General features: G+C 38.8%; 1 protein-coding gene across 6 annotated transcripts in view; it reads left to right on the top strand.

Annotated features, from left to right (window-relative positions):
- Window positions 1-23213, top strand: part of LOC148847095 (cell division cycle protein 27 homolog B-like) — a 48305-nt gene that overhangs the window by 18848 nt on the left and 6244 nt on the right. For all 6 annotated transcript variants that reach the window (XR_016100390.1, XR_016100389.1, XM_088948543.1 and 3 more), the window contains 6 exons: window positions 811-1121; window positions 4078-4224; window positions 11949-12177; window positions 20765-20994; window positions 21102-21167; window positions 22285-22404. Coding sequence is in view for 4 of the 6 variants with exons in the window: in XM_088948543.1 (XP_088804669.1) it covers window positions 811-1121; window positions 4078-4224; window positions 11949-12177; window positions 20765-20994; window positions 21102-21167; window positions 22285-22404 (1103 nt within the window). In the remaining 2 variants the exon portion in view is untranslated. The remainder of the gene's footprint in view (window positions 1-810; window positions 1122-4077; window positions 4225-11948; window positions 12178-20764; window positions 20995-21101; window positions 21168-22284; window positions 22405-23213) is intronic.

The raw sequence follows: 23213 nt of genomic DNA, 5'->3' as shown, positions 1-23213 counted from the left end.
GGGTTAAATCAATGGAGGATATCTCAATGTTCACCATAGATGATATGCTTTGTGAATGGAATGCGGTGGCAAATAGTACCAAATTTTTTTGGCTCTAGTTTTGGAATAACGGGTGCTTCAGGTATTGGTGGCTCCTTCAAAGGTCATAGGGATGATACACTAGCAGTTTTGTCAGGCCCATTTGGTACTGGAAGCTCGGTTACTGAGATCTTGGCTCTACTTGAAGGATTGGAACTGGCAACTCACTAGAATAAAGAAATTTGGCTGTTGAAGAAGATTAAAATACAGCCATTATTAGGATGGTCGATGGAAGTTCTGGTCCTTGGCATATTCATTAGTGTGCTTGCCCAATTCCATCAGTGCAGCCTTTTCCTAGGTCGTATGGTCTGCTAAATCTCTGGCAGATTCACTTGCTAAGGAAGGTGTTAATGGACAAATTCTACTTTGTAGAGCATACCATTAGAGTGGTTTGCTCTATTGGGCAGGAGTAGCCCACTGATCCAGGGGTGGGGGAGGGAGAAGGAAAGGGTTAGCTCAATTCTTGATGAAAAAACTAAATATGTTATTTGCATTCAGGCATCTGCACTTCTGTTCTTTTCCTTTTGAATAAATTCCAAGAGTTGCTGATAAAAAGGTATTTGTATATAGAATTCAGCGTAATAGTTGTGTTAGTTATCCTCTCTTTATATGATCTGATAATTGTCTTTCTAGAGCTTAAGGAATCTGTTTTCCATTTTCGGTGTCCTTTTATGCTTATTTTTCATGTATTCTTTTCATGCTGTAGTCAAGGCATTGCTATTTACATTTCAGGTGCTGCAGAAGAAGCAAATGGAGTGTTTAGTGAAGCAGCAGCTCTTTTCATTTGGCAGCAACTTTTGAACCATGGATCAAATACCCCAAACTTGCAAATTACCAATGAGGATCATGTTGTAGTTTTGAATAAGACCTTGGGATCAGAAGAAATGAGCCCTAGGCAATTGAAAAGCATGCAAGGGAACATCTTTAGAGATACACCTGGAAATCATGTAGCAGTTTTTTCTGGTGGACCTTCTAGTCAACCTTCAAGTGGTGGTTCTTCTAACATATCTCTTTATGGTACTCCTTCACCAATGCCAGCACAGGTTGAATAGCCATATTTCACTCTCATTTTCTACTCTGTTATTTCATAACATATTTATAGAAGATGGTTTTTCTTTTCAAATTGAACCATCTATTTCCTGCCAACCAGTAGTTATATATGACAATTTATACATGAAACATTGTTCATAGCACCATCCCGTTGTTGTTATGGTTTACAACCATCAATTTTGTAAACTTTATCTATGCACTGTTTTAGAACGTATTGGGGATCTACTCTATTCAACTTTGGTTCTTCACTATCTTAAAGCTGTCCATTTAGAGTGACTGTCTATGACTGCTTATGTCAAATTTATTTTGGCAAGTAAAAGATATAGTTAATTGGCTTCTTGTACAGTAATGTACTACTGCTTTTCTGAAGCAGCTGAACTCCAGGAAAACCTTAGAAAAAAGGTGTGGCAACAATAGTAAAGTAATAGTAGAAGAGATAGAGATGGAAAGGAAGGGGAAACAAAAGGAAACTCGATGCTCTGGTTATACTAATTTTATTGTGTTCTTGTCACCATTAACATTGCCACATAAAAGTAATTAATAAACTTAACCCTTTTCTTTTGCTACTACCCAAGCTATTATTAGGTGCAAGACTAATACAATTGAAGTATTATATTTAAAAATAGCCAGTGTGACCTTCTTTGGACCTATTATAAAATTAAAAGGAAGAAAAATATTACCATACCAAGAAAAGCAAAGTAGAACCAAATCCCCCTAAAACTTCTCTGAAATTCATGAATTTCAAAATAAAACCCTTGGCAAAAATTTGAACTTTTGACTTTTGACCAGAATTATGCTGCCCTGGCATGTGAAACCTGACTTCCTTTGATCTGATTTGATCATGATGCAACTTTAGGGATAATCTTTTTATTGTGTCATGAATAAGGTGAGAAAGAGAAGAGATAACAAGGAGATAGAAGAGAAAAGAAAATATTGGGGCTACAATACCACATCCACATGCCTATGTCTCTATCTTCTGAGAGAGACTTTTATGTTAATATTAGAACTACCTAAAATTATAAAAAAGACTCCAATGGGGCTGATATTACTTTATGTTTTCTCAAATAAAAGAGGCTGATTTTACATTAGAATCCTTGAATATAATTTTTTCCTAAAATAACCCCATTCCTCATGAAAATTACAAACTTTTTGGTAAATATGAACATTACAATATCAATACTCCAACACTCCTTCCTTAAGTTAGCACTAGTTAGTTTGCTTGGAAACAAATGGTCTAACCTTAGTATCAGTATGACCAACTGATCTTTCAGAGGTTCCCTCTCAAACAAGGCAACTCGAAGATTCCAGCATGGCATCACATCAGCAACTAAATATTACACTACATCAACAGGGATCTTATCAACTTGATTGCACTCAAGGAGACACATTTGGCTCTTATTCACAGCAAAATAAATCTTTAATTGATTAGATTATATTCATGGTATGGTTCTTACCTAAGACATGACTAATCCTCAAATCCACCTCTTGGCATATTCCTAGTTACAAAAATATACTACCAACTTAATAGAGGTCAAACTACAGCAATGAAAATATGAAGAACACTCTACCAGGGAATGGCACAAAAACAACTAAATGTAAATTGCCCTTAGACAAGAAAAAAGACTCCTTTTGACAAAAAAAAAACTGTAGTCTTTAAAGTATTTCATCAAATATGTATGTCACACAGTGAACTTTAATACTGGAAACATGGATGATTCAGTGAACATATATAATGCAACATGTTTTGCGTAGGACCCTCAACAAAAGCAATATTTTCATAACCAAAGAGCAATTTCTTCCTATCCTTTAGGATTCAGATATGAAGTTTCACCTTCTTTCCTTATGAACTGGAACTACTTCAAGTGGATATTCTTAGATTTGTTTTAAAATCCATTTGTGGTATACATCTTCCAGGCAAAAAATTGGTAGAACTTTCTGGTTTGCATGCGTTAAGTCTGTCCAGTGGTTCATGGAGGGAGCTTTTGATCTGGAGTATGAAAAAGGTCCTCTTTAGTGAGATGGGCTTATTTTACATTTCAAATACAGGGTATGCCCTTCATGTTGTAGCCATGTACCATAAAAAAAGAGAGTAATGAACTCATTTCTTTATTTATATCAGAAATTTTGCTAAAGCATAAAGTTAGGAAAATAGATACTGAGATTCTGAGAACGTATTGATAAGAAAATAATACAAAGAACTTTGAGGGCTCAAATACAAGGTAAAACAAAATGTGATTAAAGATGATTTCTGATATACAATCTTCCCAATTGGCTAATATAGGGATCCATGGAAACATATTGTTCATCCTGCAAATGAACCCTTTACAAGTGGAAACTACTAGATTTATACAAGTATAAATTTGAGGGGCCAATGAGAACTGGTAACCACTGTTCATTCATTCTTGATATGCAGAGTTTTTTGAGGACTTGTCTGATGGCTTCAGAAAAGGGTCAAATCACTATGGCTCTTTTTTGGTTAGGAAGAACAGAACAAAAGAGAAACACAACCATTAACTCAATTGCCACATGGAAATGTAGCAACCTGAGGAGTATGTGGACTTTATTTTGGGCTGCCAACTCACCTCCAACATGTCAAAAAAATGTACAATAAGGGTTATAAATAAGCTATATCAAAGGCTTGGAGCAACAACTATGATCCATCTCCTCCTACTAACATTTGTATCTTATGTATTATATTTGTTCCTATCACATTCTGGTACTTTTAAATGCTACCATATCTGTATAAATGCACTTTTTTATTTTATGCATAAATTGTTGCTCAGATCTTCTTTTAATGGCACTATTGTTCCAAATATATCATGCTTCTTTTTTAAGTTATGCACCTATTTATTAGAAGGCACTACATCTCATGGAATGATCAAGTATCCAATTTTTTTTTTTCTGATGGAAGATGATCTCTAACTCCCTTGCTCCCTTGCTTCCTTGCAGTTATATGGTGTGGCTCCACCACCTTTGTGCAGAAATGTTCAGCCAAACCTGAATATATTGGGCGGTGAAAGCTCTCCAAAGTCAAAAATAAATACCACTTTGCAAGGCTCTCGAAGAAAGCTTCTTGATGAAGGGAAACTACGGAAGGTTGTAGACTTCTTTTTGTTTCTCTTTCTTATCTTTGCAATCTTATTTAATTTGTATTGCAACTGTTATAATTGTTTGAAGGCTGAGAATGATATTTTGCTAATATAAGGTCATAGGATCAATCCCAAGCCTCACTTCTTGTGTCAATGGGCAAATTTGCACCTGAGTACTTTTAGTTAATCAAGAACCCTTATTAGCTGGCTTTGTCATCAAATACAACTATCATGTTCTACTATTGTTATCAAGGCCCATATATTCTGTTAAATTGGAAGTGATCTGTTCCAAGTTGAAGGGTCTAGAAGGGCTAGGGGCAGACCAAAAAGAACATGGGTTGAAGTAGTAAGTGTTGTAAGGCTTATTTAATAGCTACAGTTACAGTTACAGTTACTTGTTTTTTTCTTCTTCTTTCAATTTTTTCTTATTATTTTATTTCTAGGATATGCCGCCAGGGGCATACTTGTAATTTCAGACTCTTTTATGAAGTTAGTATAAATAGAAAACTGGCGGCTGCCAGTAGTGACTTTTTTCCTCTCAATCATACCTCTCTCTCCCTCTCTCTTTCTTTCTCTCTCTCTCTCCCTCTCCCAATCCCCATGAATCACCACATGGTATCAGAGCAGGTTCTCTAGGTTGAAAAAGGCCTACAATCCCTCCTGCCCTGTTCTTAAAAGTGTTTGGACGTGGCTGTTTCTGCAGAAACCCTAGCAGGTTTCTGGTGGCTGGTTCTGCAGAAACCCTAGCAGTTTCTGGCGGCTGGTTCTGTAGAAACCCTAGCAGTGTCTGGCGGCAGTTTTTTTTTGGAAACCCTAGTAGTTTCTGGCGGCAGCTTTGTGATTCCTTCTTCCTGGCTGTAACAGCAAGAAAACCCTAGTCGGAGAAGGTGATGCTGGTGCAAACTCCTCTGTTCGATGCTGTGAAGTCAAGTTCAGATTAGCACCTTCGTACAAGTGCTGAACAGGTGTGTTTTTTTGTTTCACTGTGTTTCAGCCTTCTTTGGCCAATGGTGCGTAGGGTTCATGCCTTGATTATAGAGCTATTTGTTTGGATGTTGGATGGTTAGTGTGTGAACTACAGTCAGACTGATTGTAATGTCTGTATTGGTTGTGCTGAACCGATTACCGGACTGGTTTATTGTTCTGTTTGGACGTTGTGTTGACCGAACCCCTTGTTCTCAGCAATATTCTCTGTGTTCTCAGCAATATTTAGTGTTCTTTTGCTCACTTTCTAGGAGTAAAACCTGAGTTGTTCACATTCTGATTGTGGCGGTTGTGTTGTTGGATGATATTTGGACTGTTTTCAGTAATATACAATGGCAAGTCATGAATTAACCTCATTAGGGGCTACACCAACCCGTAGCACAGCGGGGTTGGGAGGTGAAAACATGGTTTTTCCCATGCCAATTACCCCTTTAAACGGGCTGAACTACCTGGAGTGGGCTAGGAGTGTAAAACTCTATGTAACGGCAAGGGGTAAAGCTGGTTACATCAATGGAAGGGTGAAGGAACCCAAGGGTGAGACGGCTGAACATGATAGGTGGGACCAAGAAAATAGTATGGTGATGTCTTGGCTCCTCGCAGCCATGGAACCTGATGTGAAAAAGAATTTCATGTGGGCAGACACCGCCAGTGAGATCTGGGAACAAGCCAAAACTACCTATTCTGAGTAAAGGCATTACGCCAAGGCTTACCAGTTGCAAGCTGAATTCTCAACCTGTAAATAGGGAAACCGTAGCTTGTCTTCATACTATTCAGCCCTTACCTCCATATGGAAGGAGTTGGACCATTATCAGGCCATAGAGTGGAAGCACGATGATGATGCTAAGGCCTACAGGAAGCTGGTCTCTCAGCAATGGGTGTTTGCTTTTTTGTTGGGATTGAACCTTGCATATGAACCGTTGAGGGTGCAGATCCTAGGAAGCAAAGAGTTGCCAATAGTTCACGAGGTATACTCCCTTGTCCAATCTGAAGAAAGCAGGCGGAATGTGATGGTTACAGTTGAGGGGGGAGCAACAAGTTGCCTTGGCTGCAATGAATAATAGCTCAACAGGAAAGAAAAGTGACCCTAAGAAGGCAGATGATAAAGATAAGCTATTTTGTACCCACTGTAGGTGTTCTCGACATACTCGTGACACTTGTTGGGACATCCACAGGAAACCCAAGTGGGCAGCAAAGAATCAAGAACAGGGTAAAGGTCATTTGAAGAAAATGAGCACAACACATGTGGCAACCCAAGGAGGATATAATGAATTCATTCAGAGAGCACCTAGAATCTTATGGTAGGGCCTTGCGGCAAATGGACAACTCAGTCACTGGTACTCCCTCTACTTCATTTGCATCTACTTCAGGTAATATGGCTTCTGCATTCCATGTCACTCCCACGGATTCCCCTTGGATCATTGACTCAGGGGCTTCCAACCACATGACCGGTAAGCCTAACTTATTCCAGTCTTATAGCCTTTTGTTAGGAAGGGATAGAGTGAGACTTGCATATGGTTCTTTTTCTTCCGTTGCAGGCCAAGGATCCATATCCCTTCCCCATGGCCTTAACCTGAATTATGTATTGCATGTCCCTCAGCTTCCCATAAACTTGCTTTCAATTAGTAGCATTGCAAGCTCCTTGAATTGTAGTGTGACCTTTTTTGCTGACTCATGTGTTTTTCAGGATCTAACTTTTGGGAGGACGATTGGTAGAGGAAGCCTAGTGGATGGTCTCTACATTCTCGACAACAAAGCTAGTCTCTTGGTTTCATCCTCAGTCGCATAGTCAGTCAAATAAGTGTCAAATCTTCTTGTGGCATAGTCGTTTAGGTCATGTTTCTTTCAACATAATAAAATGTTTGTTTCCAATTTTATTTAAGTCATGTTCAGTGTCAGAGTTCATATGTCAAACGTGTTAGTTGAGCAAACAATGTAGAACAACTTTTCACTCAAGCAATAAAAGATCAAACGTTCATTTTCATGTTGTGTATTCTGATGTATGGGGGCCTACCAATGTAATCTCTTAGGGCGGATATAAGTACTTTATTACATTGATCGATGATTACTCTCGCTATACATGGGTGATTCCTATGCGTAGCAGAGACGAGGTTCCGAAGATAGTGAAAGACTTCCAGAGGATGGTGTTTATGCAGTTCCATGTTGAAATACAAATCTTCCAATCTGATAATGCGAAGGAGTACTTCCATGGGGAGCTCAATGAGTTCTTCGCCTCCCACGGATCTATTCATAGGAGTTCATGCGCCAGAACACCACAACAAAATGGTGTTGCAGAAAGGAAAAACAGACATCTTCTTGAGGTAGCTCGCGGGATGATGTTACACATGAATGTCCCAAAGAGGTTTTGGGTGGATGCTATACTTGTAGCTACGTATGTCATCAACTGCATGCCCTCTAGAGTACTGAACTACATGGCCCCTCATCAGTTGTTATACCCTCAGTTTTCTTTATTTTCCATCCCCATGAGAGTCCGAGCCATTCTTCCCTCCTCCTCAGGGGGTGATAGAAATGTCTATGGATGTGCCCTTCTTTGAGTCCGAGCCATTCTTCCCTCCTCCTCAGGGGGAGAGTCGTAGTGTGGAAGAGGAGAAGCAGGTTCAGGTATCTCTTCCTTCTATTCCGGACCTTACTCCCTTCCGTGTCTTTCAACGTACACGTTAGAGAGATCAGCGGGGTGATAGAAATGTGGAGCAGCCAAACACTGAGCAACCGACATCATCAGACTCCCAAGAGGTAAGTCCATCCCCTCACCCTAATCCTACTGTGGATGACCTTGACATCCCTATTGCCCAACGAAAGGGAGTCAGGTCCTGCACTACCAAACACCCCATTACCTACTTTGTCTCCTATGACCACATTTCTCCCTCGTACCGAGCCTTCTTATCGGCAGTTGATTGCATCATTGTTCCCGAAAATGTTACAGAAGCCTTAAAATGCCCTGAATGGGTAAATGCCATGAAGGAGGAGATTAATGCCCTCCACAAAAATTAGACTTGGGAATTGGTGGATCCTCCAGAGGGGAAAGACCTCGTGGGGTGCAGATGGGTGTACATAGTTAAGCATAAGGCAGATGGAACAGTTGAAAGGTACAAAGCAAGACTAGTAGCCAAAGGGTACACACAAGTACATGGGGTTGACTATGATGAGAGACTTTTGCCCCAATGGCTAAGATGAACTCGATTAGGGTTCTCCTGTCCTTAGCTGCTAATTTTGATTGGGAACTGCATCAACTGGACATAAAGAATGCTTTCCTGAATGGTGACTTAGAAGAAGAAGTACACATGGTTCAACCTCCTGGATTCTGTGCCAAGGGGAGTGAAAATAAGGTGTGCAAGCTATAGAGAGATGGGATTCAAACAATGTCAGTCAGAGCCTGGTTCAGTAAGTTTCACATGGCAGTTCAAGAGATGGGATTCAAACAATGTCGGTCAGATCATACACTCTTTGTGAAGAGATGTCAGGAGCAAGTTGCTGTATTGATAGTGTATGTGGAGGATATCATCATTACAGGAGGTTGGAGCTCAGAGATACAAAACTTGAAACAATTTCTTGCATCAAAATTTGAAGTGAAAGATCTAGGACTCCTGAAGTATTTCCTTGGGATTGAAGTTGCTCGTTCAGAAAAGGGTATCTTTGTCTCCCAAAGGAAATACGCCCTTGATCTATTACGGGATACAAGTAAATTAGGTGTAAGGTCGGCAGATACTCCTATGGATGTGGACCACAAGCTAGGTGACTGTGTTGGTGAACCTCTGAAAGATGTGAAACAGTTCCAAAAGTTAGTGGGAAAGCTGATTTATATGTCCATGACCCGTCCAGACATTGCCTACTCCGTTGGGGTCTTGAGCCAGTTTATGCACTCTCCTAAGAAGCCACACATGGAAGCAGTAGAGAGAGTTCTTAGATACTTGAAGAAATATCCAGGAACATGCCTACTATTCAGTAAACACAATCACCTAAAGGTGGAAGTCTTTACAGATGTTGATTTGGCAGGAGTTGTGGATGATAGAAAGTCCACTAGTCTGGTGACCTGGAAGAGCAAGAAGCAAAGTGTGGTAGCAAAGTCAAGTGCTGAAGCTGAATATAGTATGGCACATGGGGTGGCTGAAGTCCTTTGGCTAAAGAACCTTCTAGGGGAGCTTGGAGTTGTTGTTCACAGCCCTATGTCCCTTTACTATGACAACAAGAATGCAATAAACATCGCCAGTAATCCCGTCCTACATGAGAGGACCAAGCATATTGAGGTGGACAAACACTTCATAAGGGAGAAATTGGAAAAAAGGGAAATTTGCATCCTTTATGTCAACTCCAAGGAACAACTTGCTGATGTCCTTACAAAGGGGCTTCCGTGCTCGCGGCACAATGAGTTATGTGACAAGCTAGGCATGATAGACATCTTCAGCCCAACTTGAGGGGGAGTGTTGTAAGGCTTATTTAATAGCTACAGTTACAGTTACTTGTTTTTTTCTTCTTCTTTCCTTTTTTCTTATTATTTTATTTCTAGGATATGCCGCCAGGGGAATACTTGTAATTTCAGACAAAACTGGCGGCTGCCAGTAGTGACTTTTTTCCTTTCAATCGCACCTCTCTCTCTCTCTCTTTCTTTCTCTCTCCCAATCCCCACGAATCACCACAGTAAGAAATGGTTTAAGCGCTCATAATTTAACAATGGATATGACACGAAACAGAACAGAATAGCAAAACAGGATTCATGTAGCTAACCACATATAATTAGGATAAGGCTTAGATGAAGACAATGAGTCTTGAGATCCACCTATTCTGTTCCACCCTCAACTAGTTTAGTCTATTGTGCGTACACCTAACTTTCTTCCCATGTTTTTATTTTTAGTTCTGTAATTGGTAGTTTTGTTATGTGTTCATTTCCACTGAGATATGTGAAGAGTCAACCTTATCATTATATATCTGCCTGTACTTGATCATGTATGAGCAGCATTGTAGTTAGCCATGTTTTCCTTTTTATTCACTTGACAACACTAGTTGAGTGAGGCATGGGCTCATCTTTCTCCTCTAAAGCTCTTCCCTCTCCCATAGATTAATCACAATTTGGTATCAGAACCTTATCTGGTCAAAAGACCTCAGCTTTCTGCCTTGTTCTCTTCCGACTGATGGAAGATTATGTGTTGACGCCACCGTGTTATAGCAGTGATTTTAGTGTAAGATCAATAGTCCATGAGAAGAGGGAGGCTCCACCATGTGGTGGAAGGCTTTTTACAGGAGTTCACTGATATATATAACATTAACTACTTTTCTGTGAAACAGATTACATTTTATAAGAGCTTTTTGGTAAAAAATTCCATGTGTTTTCAAGGCTATATTGTTTCAAGGGATGAACCATGAAGGGCAAGTATCATAACATTTTTCATAGTGTATTTTGGGGGGTATAGGAAGTTGTTTCACTGTAATAGGAGCAGTTTTGAAGTTTGCACATTTTTTCTACGTATACATTTATCGCCTAGCATAGGTACTGCTAGAATGCAGGATGAAACTGTGATAGCGGCAGTAGAGATGTTTACTGGTAACTGTCGAATTTATATTTTCTGATGGTATCCCAGAAAGGTATGCTATAACTGGTTACCATTTTCGAAGTGTTGTAGTGAGCCTGGTTTCAACCCCAGATGTGGCACAAGTGTTTCTACAATTGGTTGGGGTGAGAGGTAGTTTTTGGCAGTATATTGATCATTAGTGGAGTTTGACACTAAGATTTTACATGGTTAACGAGCTAAATATCATCTAGAAGAAATAAGTGTTTAGTCCATACAAATGCACTTTTCTTTTTCATATTTTTCTTTGTTTTTTGTTTTTATTTATAGATTTAGGGCATATTAAATTTTACTGATCAGACACAATAACTTGGAATTATTTTTACTTAAAATTGTATGAAAATGAAATAAATCCACATAATTTGATAAGTATGTGGTCTACAGCCAATCCATTTCCATATTTTTGCATGAAAGGGAACTAGTTATTCATATCTGTTTTTCTGAAGGTTTTGATGTCTAAGATGGTTTAAGCAGTATTTCAGTAACTTTCTTGGCTTCTTTGCTACTTAATTGTACATGTTTTGTACGGTTGTTTGGTGAGTTATATGCATTTTTGTCTATTATTGTTTTGTAAAAAAAAAAAATGAAACAATGTCTCTTCTGGTTCCATATCATTCCTTAGTTTCCAGTATTTCATAACATTTCACGACATGTTCCACTCTTGAAAGGACTGAAGTTCAAGTTGAGATTAAAGCTTGGAAAACATACTACGGATCAGTGACTTTCTTCCTCATTCTTTTAAGTTCCCACCAGTTCTTTGGTGGTTTTCATTTTCCTCATAGAGTCATAGAGTGCCTGGCTTCTCTATCCTTGCTTTTCCATAAGCATAAAGTTTTGTATGTCCTGAAGTTACTACTCTTTGTTCTTTTACCTAGCAGTCAGTTTAGTAGCTTGTTTGCATCCTTGTCTTATTTTCTGTTGGTTCGACCCTGATGCAGAAATTCTGTCTATCTTCCGCTTATTTTGGTTTATCTCAGGTGCATGTTCGTCTCTTGTGATTTCCAGAGAATTTATTTACCTGTTTCCACTTCCTAGGCTTATTGGCCATTCCTGTGATCTTTAATCATATTAAATTTGTTAATATTTTTATATATTACTGGGAGCACATGGCATACTAGCACATAAGTTTGTTGAAACTGAAACCATTTATCTTGATGTTTTCTTGCAGGTTTCAGGGAGGTTATTTTCTGATTCTGAGCCTAGACAAAGTACAAGACTTGCTGGAGAAGCAGCAAACACAAACTCAAATTCCTTACAAGTTGGAACTAATGGGTCTGGTCATTCTTCTACCAGATATTTTGGAGGGCTTTCTTCATCATCTAAGTTGATTTCAGCTGCTATTCGTTCAGGCACATTTTGTAAGGGACAGCCCAGTGCCAGTGAAAGTTTTGATGAAGGTGTTAAACTTGGCTATGATTTTCTCACCACGAGAAAGCTCTATTTTTTATTCCAGATTATATTAATTTATCAATTATGTGAATGTTTACATCCAACCAACACCTTTGCGCCACTTTGCTGGCCTACTTGCATCAATTATCAGTGCACAGTGCTAACACCCCTAACTTTATGTACATATTTAGCATTTTCTCATTTGAGGACCTTATAGGGTTGTGAACATTGTCCATGGTGGTACTAGCATTGCTTTTCTGAATTTGTTTTTGTTGATTATTATTTCATCGATGGGTGCTAATAAGTATTATCAAGCAGCCCTAAAGGATGCATGAAAAGAAATAAATGTGCAAATTTATTCTTCCAGTCATTCATGCATATTTCAATTACCTTACTTGAATAAATTAAACCAGCAAATAGTTGTTTTCTGATTTAAAAAGGTAGAAAAGGAGAAAGAAAGGTCACGAATAGAAGGGGAAGGGAGAGAGGAAGAGAAGAAGTAGGAAAGAAAGGGTTTGGCTGAATTATGTTTCTAGCCGCCCACTAAGATGTATTTATATTGTAATCTATTACAATGACTAATTACCATAATACCCTTACTTAGAACAAATGAAAGAAAGACAAACGAGGCCCAGCCGACCTAATTATTCTAAATAAAAAATAAAATAAACAGCAGGTATAAAATGTGGGGTTGGAACCCCACAAACACTAACAGCTTATCAACTCCCCCTCAAGTTGGGAGTAGATATTTGCCATACCCAACTTGCGTAAATCTGTCTCCAACTTGAATTTTGTGACTGCTTTAGTAAAGAGATAAACTAGTTGCATGTCAGAGGTAACATAGGGAAGACACACTTCTTGAGATGCAACACGCTCTCGGATAAAATGTCTGTCCACCTCGATATGTTTAGTCCTATCATGCTGTATTGGGTTATGGGCAATGTTAATTACTGCTTGATTATCACAATACAACATCAAAGGTTTCTCATAGTCAATTCCAAGTTCATCCAGCAAAGATTTCAGCCATAACACTTCTGCAACACCATTGGCCATGGACCTGTATTCAGCTTCAGCATTGGAGCGAGCAACAACATTTTGTTTCTTGCTTCTCCAAGAAACAAGGTTCCCCCCTACAAATGCACAATACCCCGAGGTAGACCTTCTATCATCAATATATCCAGCCCAATCAGCATTTGTATACACTTCTATCTTCATGTGTCCATTATTCTTGAAAAGTATGGCTCTCCCTGGGCATCTCTTCAAGTAAGCAAGTATCATTTCCACCACAAGAGGGTGAGCGGTCCTAGGAGAATGCATGTATTGACTGACATCACTGACAACATATGAAATGTCTGGTTGTGTTAGGTAGAGATAAAGAAGTTTCCCAACCAACTTTTGATACATAGCCCTATCCTCAAAGGTTTTCCACCTTCTGAACTTATTTTATGGTTCAACTCAGTGGGTGTGTTAACAGGCTTTACTCCTAATTTTCTAGTTTCTTCCAATAAATTAAGGACATACTTTCTTTGAGAGATGAAGATGCCATGCTTAGGTCGAGCCACCTCAATTCGTAGGAAATAATGCAGTTCTCCCAAATCTTTTACTTCAAATTCTTTGTGAAGATTCTGCTTAAGAGCATCTATCTCATTAATATCACTTCTAGTCACCACAATATCATCCACATAGACAGCAAGTATGGTAAAAAAAAATGTTTGTCTTCTTAAAGAAGAGAGTATGATCTGATTGAGCCTACATGTAGCCGAACTTTTCTAATGCCAATCTAAACCTGTCAAACCAAGCTCTCGGAGACTGTTTCAGCCCATACAAAGCTTTCTTTAGTTGACAAACTTTCTTTCCTACTTCTGTATTGTAAAAACCAGGAGGTAACTCCATGTACACCTCCTCCTGCAAATCTCCGTTTAGAAAAACATTATTGACATCCATCTGAAAAAGTGGCCAAGAGAAGTTCGCAACCATAGATAGTAGGACTCTAATTGTGTTCATCTTTGCAACTGGTGCAAAGGTCTCCATATAGTCTATGCCATAAATTTGTGTGAAGCCTTTTGCAACCAATCTAGCCTTGTATCTCTCTATAGAGCCATCAACATTATATTTTACTGTAAACACCCATTTGCATCCAACAGGTTTCTTCCTCTCAGACTGGTCAACTAGTTCTCAAGTATTGTTCTTAATAAGTGCATCCATCTCTATTTGCATTGCTTCCTTCCATTCAGTTATCAGAAGAGCCTCTTGCACTGTTCTGGGTATAGGAATGGTAGCAATAGATGCCATGAATGATCTGTAGGATTCTGAGAGACGACCATAAGAGAGAAACTGGGAGATACAATGAGCACTGGATGAAGTACAATGACGTTTCCCTTTACAATATACAATTGGGAGATCAAGGTCATCTGAAGGAAGGGACTGAGGCTCAACAGTGTTAGGTGAAGTATCTGCAATAGTGGGCTCAACAATGGGTGTAATGCTTGGATCTGAAGTTGTAGGAGGTGTTGGGATCTTCTTGGACTGCTATGAGCGAGAACCAACCTGCCTCCATTGTCTGTGATACACTCTCAACTCCCTGCACTTTTGACAACCCTCTTCACGGCACTCCCCCTCAACAACTAGGATAGGTAATGGAACTTCTGGGGCTGAAATCCTTTCCTCACGACTCTCCCTCTGAGGAGAGACCCTATGATAGTAGGGCATATCCTCAAAAAAGGTGACATCCATGGACACATAGCGCCTTCTCGAAACAAGATCATAACAACAATACCCCTTTTGATTTTGTGCATACCCAAGGAAAATACATTTTTCAGCTTTGGGATCAAATTTGGAGTGATGAGGTCTCAGGATTTGAACAAAGCAAATACACCCAAAGGTTTTAAGGGGAATAGTGAACAAGTCCTTGTTTGGATACAGAAGGTTGAATGGTGTTTTCATGTCCAAAACCCGTGAGGGAATTCAGTTAATAAGGTAAACAGCAGTACGGATTACATCCCCCCAAAAGTGTATGGGAACATTAGAGTTGGGCATAATGCTTCTAGCTACTTCCAAAATAAGTATGTTTTTTTCTCTCAGCAACCCCATTATGCTGAGGTGTACGGGGACAAGTGCTCTGATGAATAACTCCATGGTCTAGAAGATTTGATGCCAGGGGTTTTGCAAAATACTCCTTGGCATTATCAGATCTGAGAATTTTGATCTTGATCTCAAATTGGGTCAATACCATCTGATGGAAAGCTTGGGTCAGTGATGGAAACTCATCTCGAGAGTGCATGAGGTATATCCACAAGAAACAGGTATAATCATCAACAAACAAGTATTTGTACACCCCCCCATGGCAGGAGTATGATATGGCCCCCAAACATCAATATGCACAATTTCAAATGGCATATTGCTTCTTTTATTGCTCAAAGAATAAGTTGACCTACAATGTTTTGCAAGTTCGCAGCTTTCACACTTCAAACTAGACACTTGGACTGACTCAAACAAACTTGGAAACAGACTCTTCAAAGACCTAAAGGACAAATGACCTAATTTGTTATGCCAAAGCATAATCTGACCCAAAGACCGAGAAACAAACAATCTCCCAACTTCACTTTTCTTCCCCTGTGGATGCTCAAGCAGGTAGACTCCATTCGTCTCATGGCCAATCCCAATCACCTTCCTCGTTTCCAGATTTTGAAAGACACAACGATTGGGAAAAAAAGTCATTGAACAGTTTTGATTCTTAGTAATACTACTAACTGAAAGCAAGTTAGCACTAAGCTTAGGGACATGCAAAATTGAGGACAAGGAGATGGCATCCGACAACCTGATGTCTCCCTTGCCAGAAATAGGAACAAGAGAGCCATCAACAATAGACACTTTGTCTTTTCCTGAGGATAAACAGTAGGTGGTAAACAAGGTGGATAAACTAGTCATATGGTCAGAAGCACCTGAATCTATTACCTAGAAGGGTCTAGTATTACCTGGGGCTGAAGTGTGATATGCTGTAACTCTTGTACCTGAGGAAGCAAAAGCTGAAGTAGGAATGGCAGGAGTAACAGTTGAAGACTGAGATGATGACCCGGAAATACCAGCTTCATTCTCCAATTGTGTCAAGGCAGCCCGGACAGCAGCTAAGGCATCTAGTGATGTGGTTCTTGTATTGGAAGATGATGCACTGTCAGTGTTGGCTGCCATATTAGCACTTCATTTCTTATTTCTGAATCTAGTTGGAACAAGATGGGGATGCAACTTTCAACAAGTATCCCTAGTATGCTTGGGCTTCTTACAATGATCACAAAACATCTCCCTTTTATCTTCCTTCTTTATTTCCTTTTCCTGATCTTTCCCAAATTTCTGTTTTGTTGCTGCTAGGGCTGATTCCATGGGTTGAACTTGTAACATCACTTTTCTTCTACTCTCTTCACTGTGCACTAGTGAATAAGCCTGAGACAAGGTCACACTATCCCTGGTAAGAAGTTGCTGTCTTACTATGTCAAATTCTGAATTCAGACCTGCTGGAATTCAAAAACTCTGTTTGTTTCAACCAGCTTGCTATAGGTAGTCGCATCTCTCTCTCTCTCTCCCATTCATTGGTTTCCAAATGGTCAATTTCATGCCACAAAGATTTCAAAGTAGCAAAGTAAACGGAGACTGGCTTCTCCCTCTGCTTGAGATTTTTCACTTCACACTTCAATTCATAAGCCCTAGCAACATTAAGAGGTTGGGAGTAGGTCTCTTTCATATTATCCCAGATTTCCTTAGCCGCTTTGGCCTATAAATAATTTCGGCTAATATGGGGCTGCATTGAATTACACAGCCATGTCATCACCAAATAGTTCTCTTGAACCCATTTGGCAAGTGATCTGTCATCGTTTGCTGGTTTCTTTATATCCCCCGTTACATAGCCTAATTTACCTCTACCCCCAATTGCCATCATGGCTGATTGTGCCCACTCTAAGTAATTTGTTCCATCGAACCTAACAGTTGTAATTTGAAAAGAACTTTCAGTCATACTTCCAGCCCCTAAAAAACTTTTCCCTGGAGTCTTGAATTCACTTCCAAGTTTCTCCATTTTAAAGAGGATGTTAACAGTCACTACCAGAAATCAATTTCAGATTATTGGTAACTCCCAAGAAACACTCCTCAGTCAACAAGAACACCCAGGAGCCAAAAAACCAGATTACTGTAGCTACTCAAGAACCAGCCACAGTCACAGAAAAATGGGAGCAATAGTTGACCGTGGGATTTCACAAAAAAAACTCAGAGAAACTAGCAGATATATCAGAAAACTGCTGAATTAAGGTTGATCTCTCTCAGAAAACTAACAGCAATAATTGACTTAAATCAGAACTGTCAAAAAAAAAAAAACTTCTTTCAAGGTCGACCTCTTTCAAGAAACCCTAAAGAAATGGAAAAGGAGACAGAATTCTATTAACCACTGCTTCCAGAAGGTTAAAAACTGTTCCCTTTAAGGTCGATCTCAATAAAGATGAGTTCTTTCTCAGAAAGAATTTGATCGCCACCTTTAACCTTCAGATTAAACCCTAATCTTTGACTTACCTGACTTCTCTGACTCTTCCTGGTCACCGGGCACTCTCCAAAGGTCGTGTAACCCCTTGGGCACAATTCGTATCTCCAGTGATCCTCCAAGAATCAGGCGAAGATGCAATACTTCAGATTCAATAACTTCTCTTGCTGCCGACTGGATTAGGCTCACATGAGAGCCCTAAACTGCTCTAGTTTTGGCTCTAATACCAACTTGAATAAATTAAACCAGCAAATAGTTGTTTTCTGATTTAAAAAGGTAGGAAAGAAAGAGAAAGAAGGGTCACGAATAGAAGAGGAAGGGAGAGAGGAAGAGAAGAAGTAGGAAAGAAAGGGTCCGGGTGAGTTATGTTTCTAGCCGCCCACTAAGATGTATTTATATTGTAATCTATTACAATGACTAATTACCATAATACCCTTACTTAAAACAAATGAAAGAAAGACAAACAAGGCCCAGCCGACCTAATTATTCTAAATAAAAACTAAAATAAACAGCAGGTATAAAATGTGGGGTTGGAACCCCACAAACACTAACAGCTTATCAGCTATCTCTACAACCTTCAGAAGAAAGTGTGAATGGACAAACACGTTGCATATATTATGTGCACACACACATTCAACTCAACTCAAGTCCGTCATAATCCCAACTACTTGGGGTCAGCCACATGAATCCCATCCCTCCACTGTGATCTATTAAGAACCATGTTTTCTGTCAAATTGTAAGTCCTTAATCATTTTTTGCCACTTTAATCCACATTTTCTTTGGTCTTCCCAGGCTCTTTTAAAGCCTTCTACTTGCATCAATTCACATCTCAAGTGCAGTCATTGGTTGTCTATACATGTAACTAAACCATCTCAGTCAACCATAGTTGTCAAGGTGATGCCTAGGCAACTCAGAACCTGTTGATAGGGCTGTTAGTGGATCAGGCAGACCTGAACTGAATTGACTCAATTATTGGATCTGAGTCTGTATTATATGTCCTGATGTATAAAGACCTGAACTGATGTATAAACATATTACAAAGATACCCCCATTTTAATACCTTTTTTCTCATGATATGCTTGTAATATTATCAGATTATGATGTCAAAATGTGCCAATTTAACATATAAGTAGGTTTATTGTCAAATTACAGGTTAAATGTATATCTTCCAATTATAATTGGATCTTGTTGGGTCAAACCCAACAGTCCTGATTACAGATCCGAACTGGTTCTGCACATTTCCTTATCAGGTTGGGTCCAGATCTACCCTGATGCACACTAGACCTGACCCTTTGACAGCACTTTTTTTGGGAGGTTGCCTTGCCCAAGCACCATTTTGTTTTTGTAGAAGGTGCTTTATTATATTTTATATTTTTACTTTGTTAGTTTTTAATATTATAATAGTCATTCTTGCATTAAATAATTCATTTTGTGGGTTTATAATATTTTGATATACTAGTTTCTTTTAGTGCATTTGTGGACCTGTATTCCTAAGTGCACACATACATACATGGTAGACTGGATACAGATCTAGGCTGTGGCATTTTTTTAGCACAAAGTGGCCACTTGAAACCCATGTTCTCACTCTTGTCAGCCCAAGATTTTACCATTAAACCAAATAATGGGGGGGGTGTGTGTAAAATTATTGGGTGACACGCTTGTATATTATAAACAAGCTTTAAATCTCAAAGTTTTGAACTCCTTCGAGACAAGGTCCAGTTCTCATAGCTCCTCTTATAATAGGATGCTGAAAAGGGAACATGGTTTCAGCATCTTAAGTAGTAAGATTTAAGCTAGCTCCATTCTACCCATTGTGGAGGCCTTGGTCTTGCTTGAGAAGACTTTACCAGTGGACAAGTAGAAAGAAATAGGAATTGAGATACCAAATCATTGTAACATGATCTAATTACTTGCATCTTTTCATACCTCATTAGGATGGAGACAGAATAGTTCTTGGAGGCTCTTGATCTCCTAGAGGCCTAATTGTTGTGACATCTTCGATATCGTGGCCACACTATAATTTTCCATTTTGGGTCTATGGAAGGAGAAGAAGAGGAGAATCTTCAATGCTTCAAGATTGGTCAAGAATTTACATGGAAGTTGGGTTTCTTCTCATGGATTTGGCATTAGTAATAATAGACTTGAATGGACAAAATAACAGTTGATTTTGTAAGAAATTTAGGGTCCATTTGGTTCATGGGAATAAGGTCTGGAATTGGACATTCCGATTCCAACCTTTTGGTTGGGCGGAATTGGAATCTGATGGCATTCCCCCATTTGAGGGAATGGACATTCCCTCCCCCTTGAACTAAACAGGCCCTTAGAGATTCCAATTGCGGAGTATTTCGATTTCGATTTCGATTCTGGTTCCAATTCCAACTGTGAACCCAACAGGCCCTTAGAGATTGCAAGAGACAAATCCAAGTTTTGTTGAGTGGGTCTAAAATCATATACGAAGAGCACAGTTAGCACACTTAGGTTTTATGTCATTTGTCAGTCTTGGTTCTATGTTTGACCTTTCCTTTCAATTAGGATCCATATCATATATTTAATCTGAAATCCCAAGATTTATGTCATCAAATTTTAGTTTCAGGGCATTTTAAAAAATGGAAATGCTTTATGCATTACCCTGACTTGTGCATCTACCTTCCAAAAAGATGTGCCCAAATCAATTCATGAGAATGACACATGCAGGCTGATTTTGGGTGTAGCTAAACTTTCAAGTGAAGGTCGCGATTCTTGAAGTATTGTATGCATGGCACGTTTTGGGAATCCAATTACCCCAGATTTTGCCTTTTGAGTTTATACAAAATTTGTCTTAGTATGACTTTATGTGGTTTTGGGGCTTTTGATGATTCCAACTACTATATGGCTGTTCTTGCCACACTTTATCCTGTTTGAACACAGATAACAGTTTTGATTGTTTCTTTTGTCATTTCAAAGTAGTGTGATTATTTAAACTTGTAGTAGTATTATCTGTTCTCAAAATTATATTCTTGGTCTCTTTTCTGCTTATATGCAGCTGATGGATCATGTGGAACAATTATGGAGCTTCCACTTTAACCTTATTGTAGGTAGACGATCTGAGTCCTTTAATGACAGTCGATTAGATAATACAGCAACAACTTCTTCTAGTGCATCTTTGTTCGCTGATGATGGATCTCTTGAACGAGAGAGAACAGGTCAACAGATGGGTGGGTTTCTTGCACATGGTTCAAGAGTTTCAAGTGGTATCTTGGAGCTGCTTGATCTTTTGAGAACTCTTGGAGAAGGCTACAGGCTTTCCTGTATGTTCAGGTGCCAGGTATTAATGGTGATTGATAGAAATTAAGTAAACCGTAAGTACATAATCACTGCCCTTTCTTGATGATACAGATTTGAACAATTATGTAATGCTTTGATGTGGAGCAGGATGCATTGGACATTTATATGAAACTTTCACACAAGCAGTATAATACAGGATGGGTTCTTTCCCAGGTAATTTTTCTTCACTATTTGTATATCTGTATTTCTTTACCTATTCATGCTGTGTTGTGTCAATTCCTGCAGCTGTTCTATTGTCAATTTGGTCTAAAAGAAACAATAGATTATTTCTGTAACAAAATGAAAAGTTGAGATGAATTAGTGCAGTGTGCAGTTAGTAAGATGGTTTCTTGGGTGTCTGTAAATTTTTTGTTTAAGCACCTGAGTGTGCCTCAGTTGTTTAGCTCCCAGTCCCTATGTAGTCTGTAATCTCAGTTGATTCCTAGCTAGTCCTTCTCTGGCTAGGAAACTGTTGTATCTTTTTCTCCCCTTATTAATAAATTTTTACCTTACCTTTCAAAAAAAAAGTTATGACTGAGTAATTCTTGATATGATTCAGATTACAAGAAATGATTATGATTTATGATCTCATTTCCTCATTAATATTATCTAGTGTAATGCATTAGGCTGTGTTTGGGTTGGTGGAGCAGCATAGGGGATATATTTTTCTCTGCAGCTCTAGAAGCTTTGCAGATCTTGCACTTTGGCTTCAAAAAAGTTGCTATATCCAGAAATTTGTAGATCATGGACCATATTTTCCACCATTTTTGTAGATTTTAAAAGCTTCATGGGGTTGACTGAGGGGTTGTCATTTTGAACCCACTAATTGGGGGAGGGTGGAGTGTAGTTACATTTCTTCCTTCGAATTCAAACACATTGTTTAGAGTTTCTTAGTGAAGAAAGTTGATGAAAAGTTGCATAGTCAAGGTTTTGTTTTGTTTAAATAAATAAAATATTTACATGGAAATATGGAAAATCGTAAACAGTTCACTGGACATGATCAGATATTCCTATAATAGGGCCTAAAAATTGTATTCTTTACTTTGAAAAGCAGCATAGTTTCCTTCATGTAGAATTAATAGTTCAAAGTTGTGTTTCCAAACATTTGGAATTAATAGTCCGTTGAATAATTTCTTGGATCTTTTGATTTGTTTCCTTTCTCTATAGTGCAATGAAAAGGATTATTATGTCACACTCTTGCTCTTGAATATTTATCCAGTCTTATAAGCATGCCAAGTGTACTATATACTTCTGACTATTTGGCACAACAACAATTGTGCACTATATGCAGGTTGGCAAAGCATATTTTGAGATGGTAGATTATTTAGAAGCTGATCAAGCCTTCACTCTTGCACGCCAAGCATCACCATATAGTTTTGAAGGAATGGATATATACTCTACAGTTCTTTTTGTGAGTTTTTTACTGTTGTAATTTTTTCAATGTAGTTACATTTGCTCTTGTATTATACCTAAATGCTCATAGAACACCCATATTAATCTACTGCGCTCAATTTTGGTACTTGATAATGCATAAATATTTATTCAACAAATTTGTTTCCTTGTTTTGATCAGTAACAAAAAGTGTATTAATACTACAAAGGGCCCATACATTCCAGAGGTGGAATGTAGGACAATTTCATATACAACAGGATCAATGTTGACAAATTAGGTTATAAGCATTTAGGTGTGATTTTGATACCAGTCCCTCCCAGGACCAGCCAAAACCCAGTCCAACAAATTTTTAATTACTTCCTCCCTGGCTAGCATAGTTTATAGGCTGTTTACTGATCTGGGAATCCATTTGAGCAAGTGGTTTATCGTGGACACTAGTAAGTAGTAACTTGGCTTCTCTTATCATATGTCTTGGGTTCCATGAACCTTGATCTTCTAATGCAATCTATCCATTCACAACCTGGCAGTCACCTTCTATTGATAATTTGGTCAAGCCCATTGAACTGCTCAGTTTAAGACTTTGGTGAGGTGCTCACATTTCAGCCTTCAAAGAATTCCCTTCTCCAGCTTGTCCACAATAACTGAGTAGGAGTTCCCCTACATGATTTTTGACAGTTCCTCCAGTCCAGATCAGCCTGGATTGCCTATGCAGCAACCTTCAGAATTGAGTTTCAGTTTACCAATTTCTGGTCTTTTTCATTGCATCAGGATGGGTTGTCTTCTTGTCATGTGGCTTGCCTCCCAACCTTTGAGAATGGTGTTTATTGA

The sequence above is a fragment of the Nelumbo lutea genome, chromosome 6 (assembly GCF_056320005.1).
Source record: "Nelumbo lutea isolate HS-2025 chromosome 6, American lotus-T2T, whole genome shotgun sequence".
In the NCBI taxonomy this organism is placed as follows: Eukaryota; Viridiplantae; Streptophyta; class Magnoliopsida; order Proteales; family Nelumbonaceae; genus Nelumbo; species Nelumbo lutea.
Note: the sequence above shows the minus strand (reverse complement) of the source record. Positions and strands in the feature narration are given on the sequence as shown.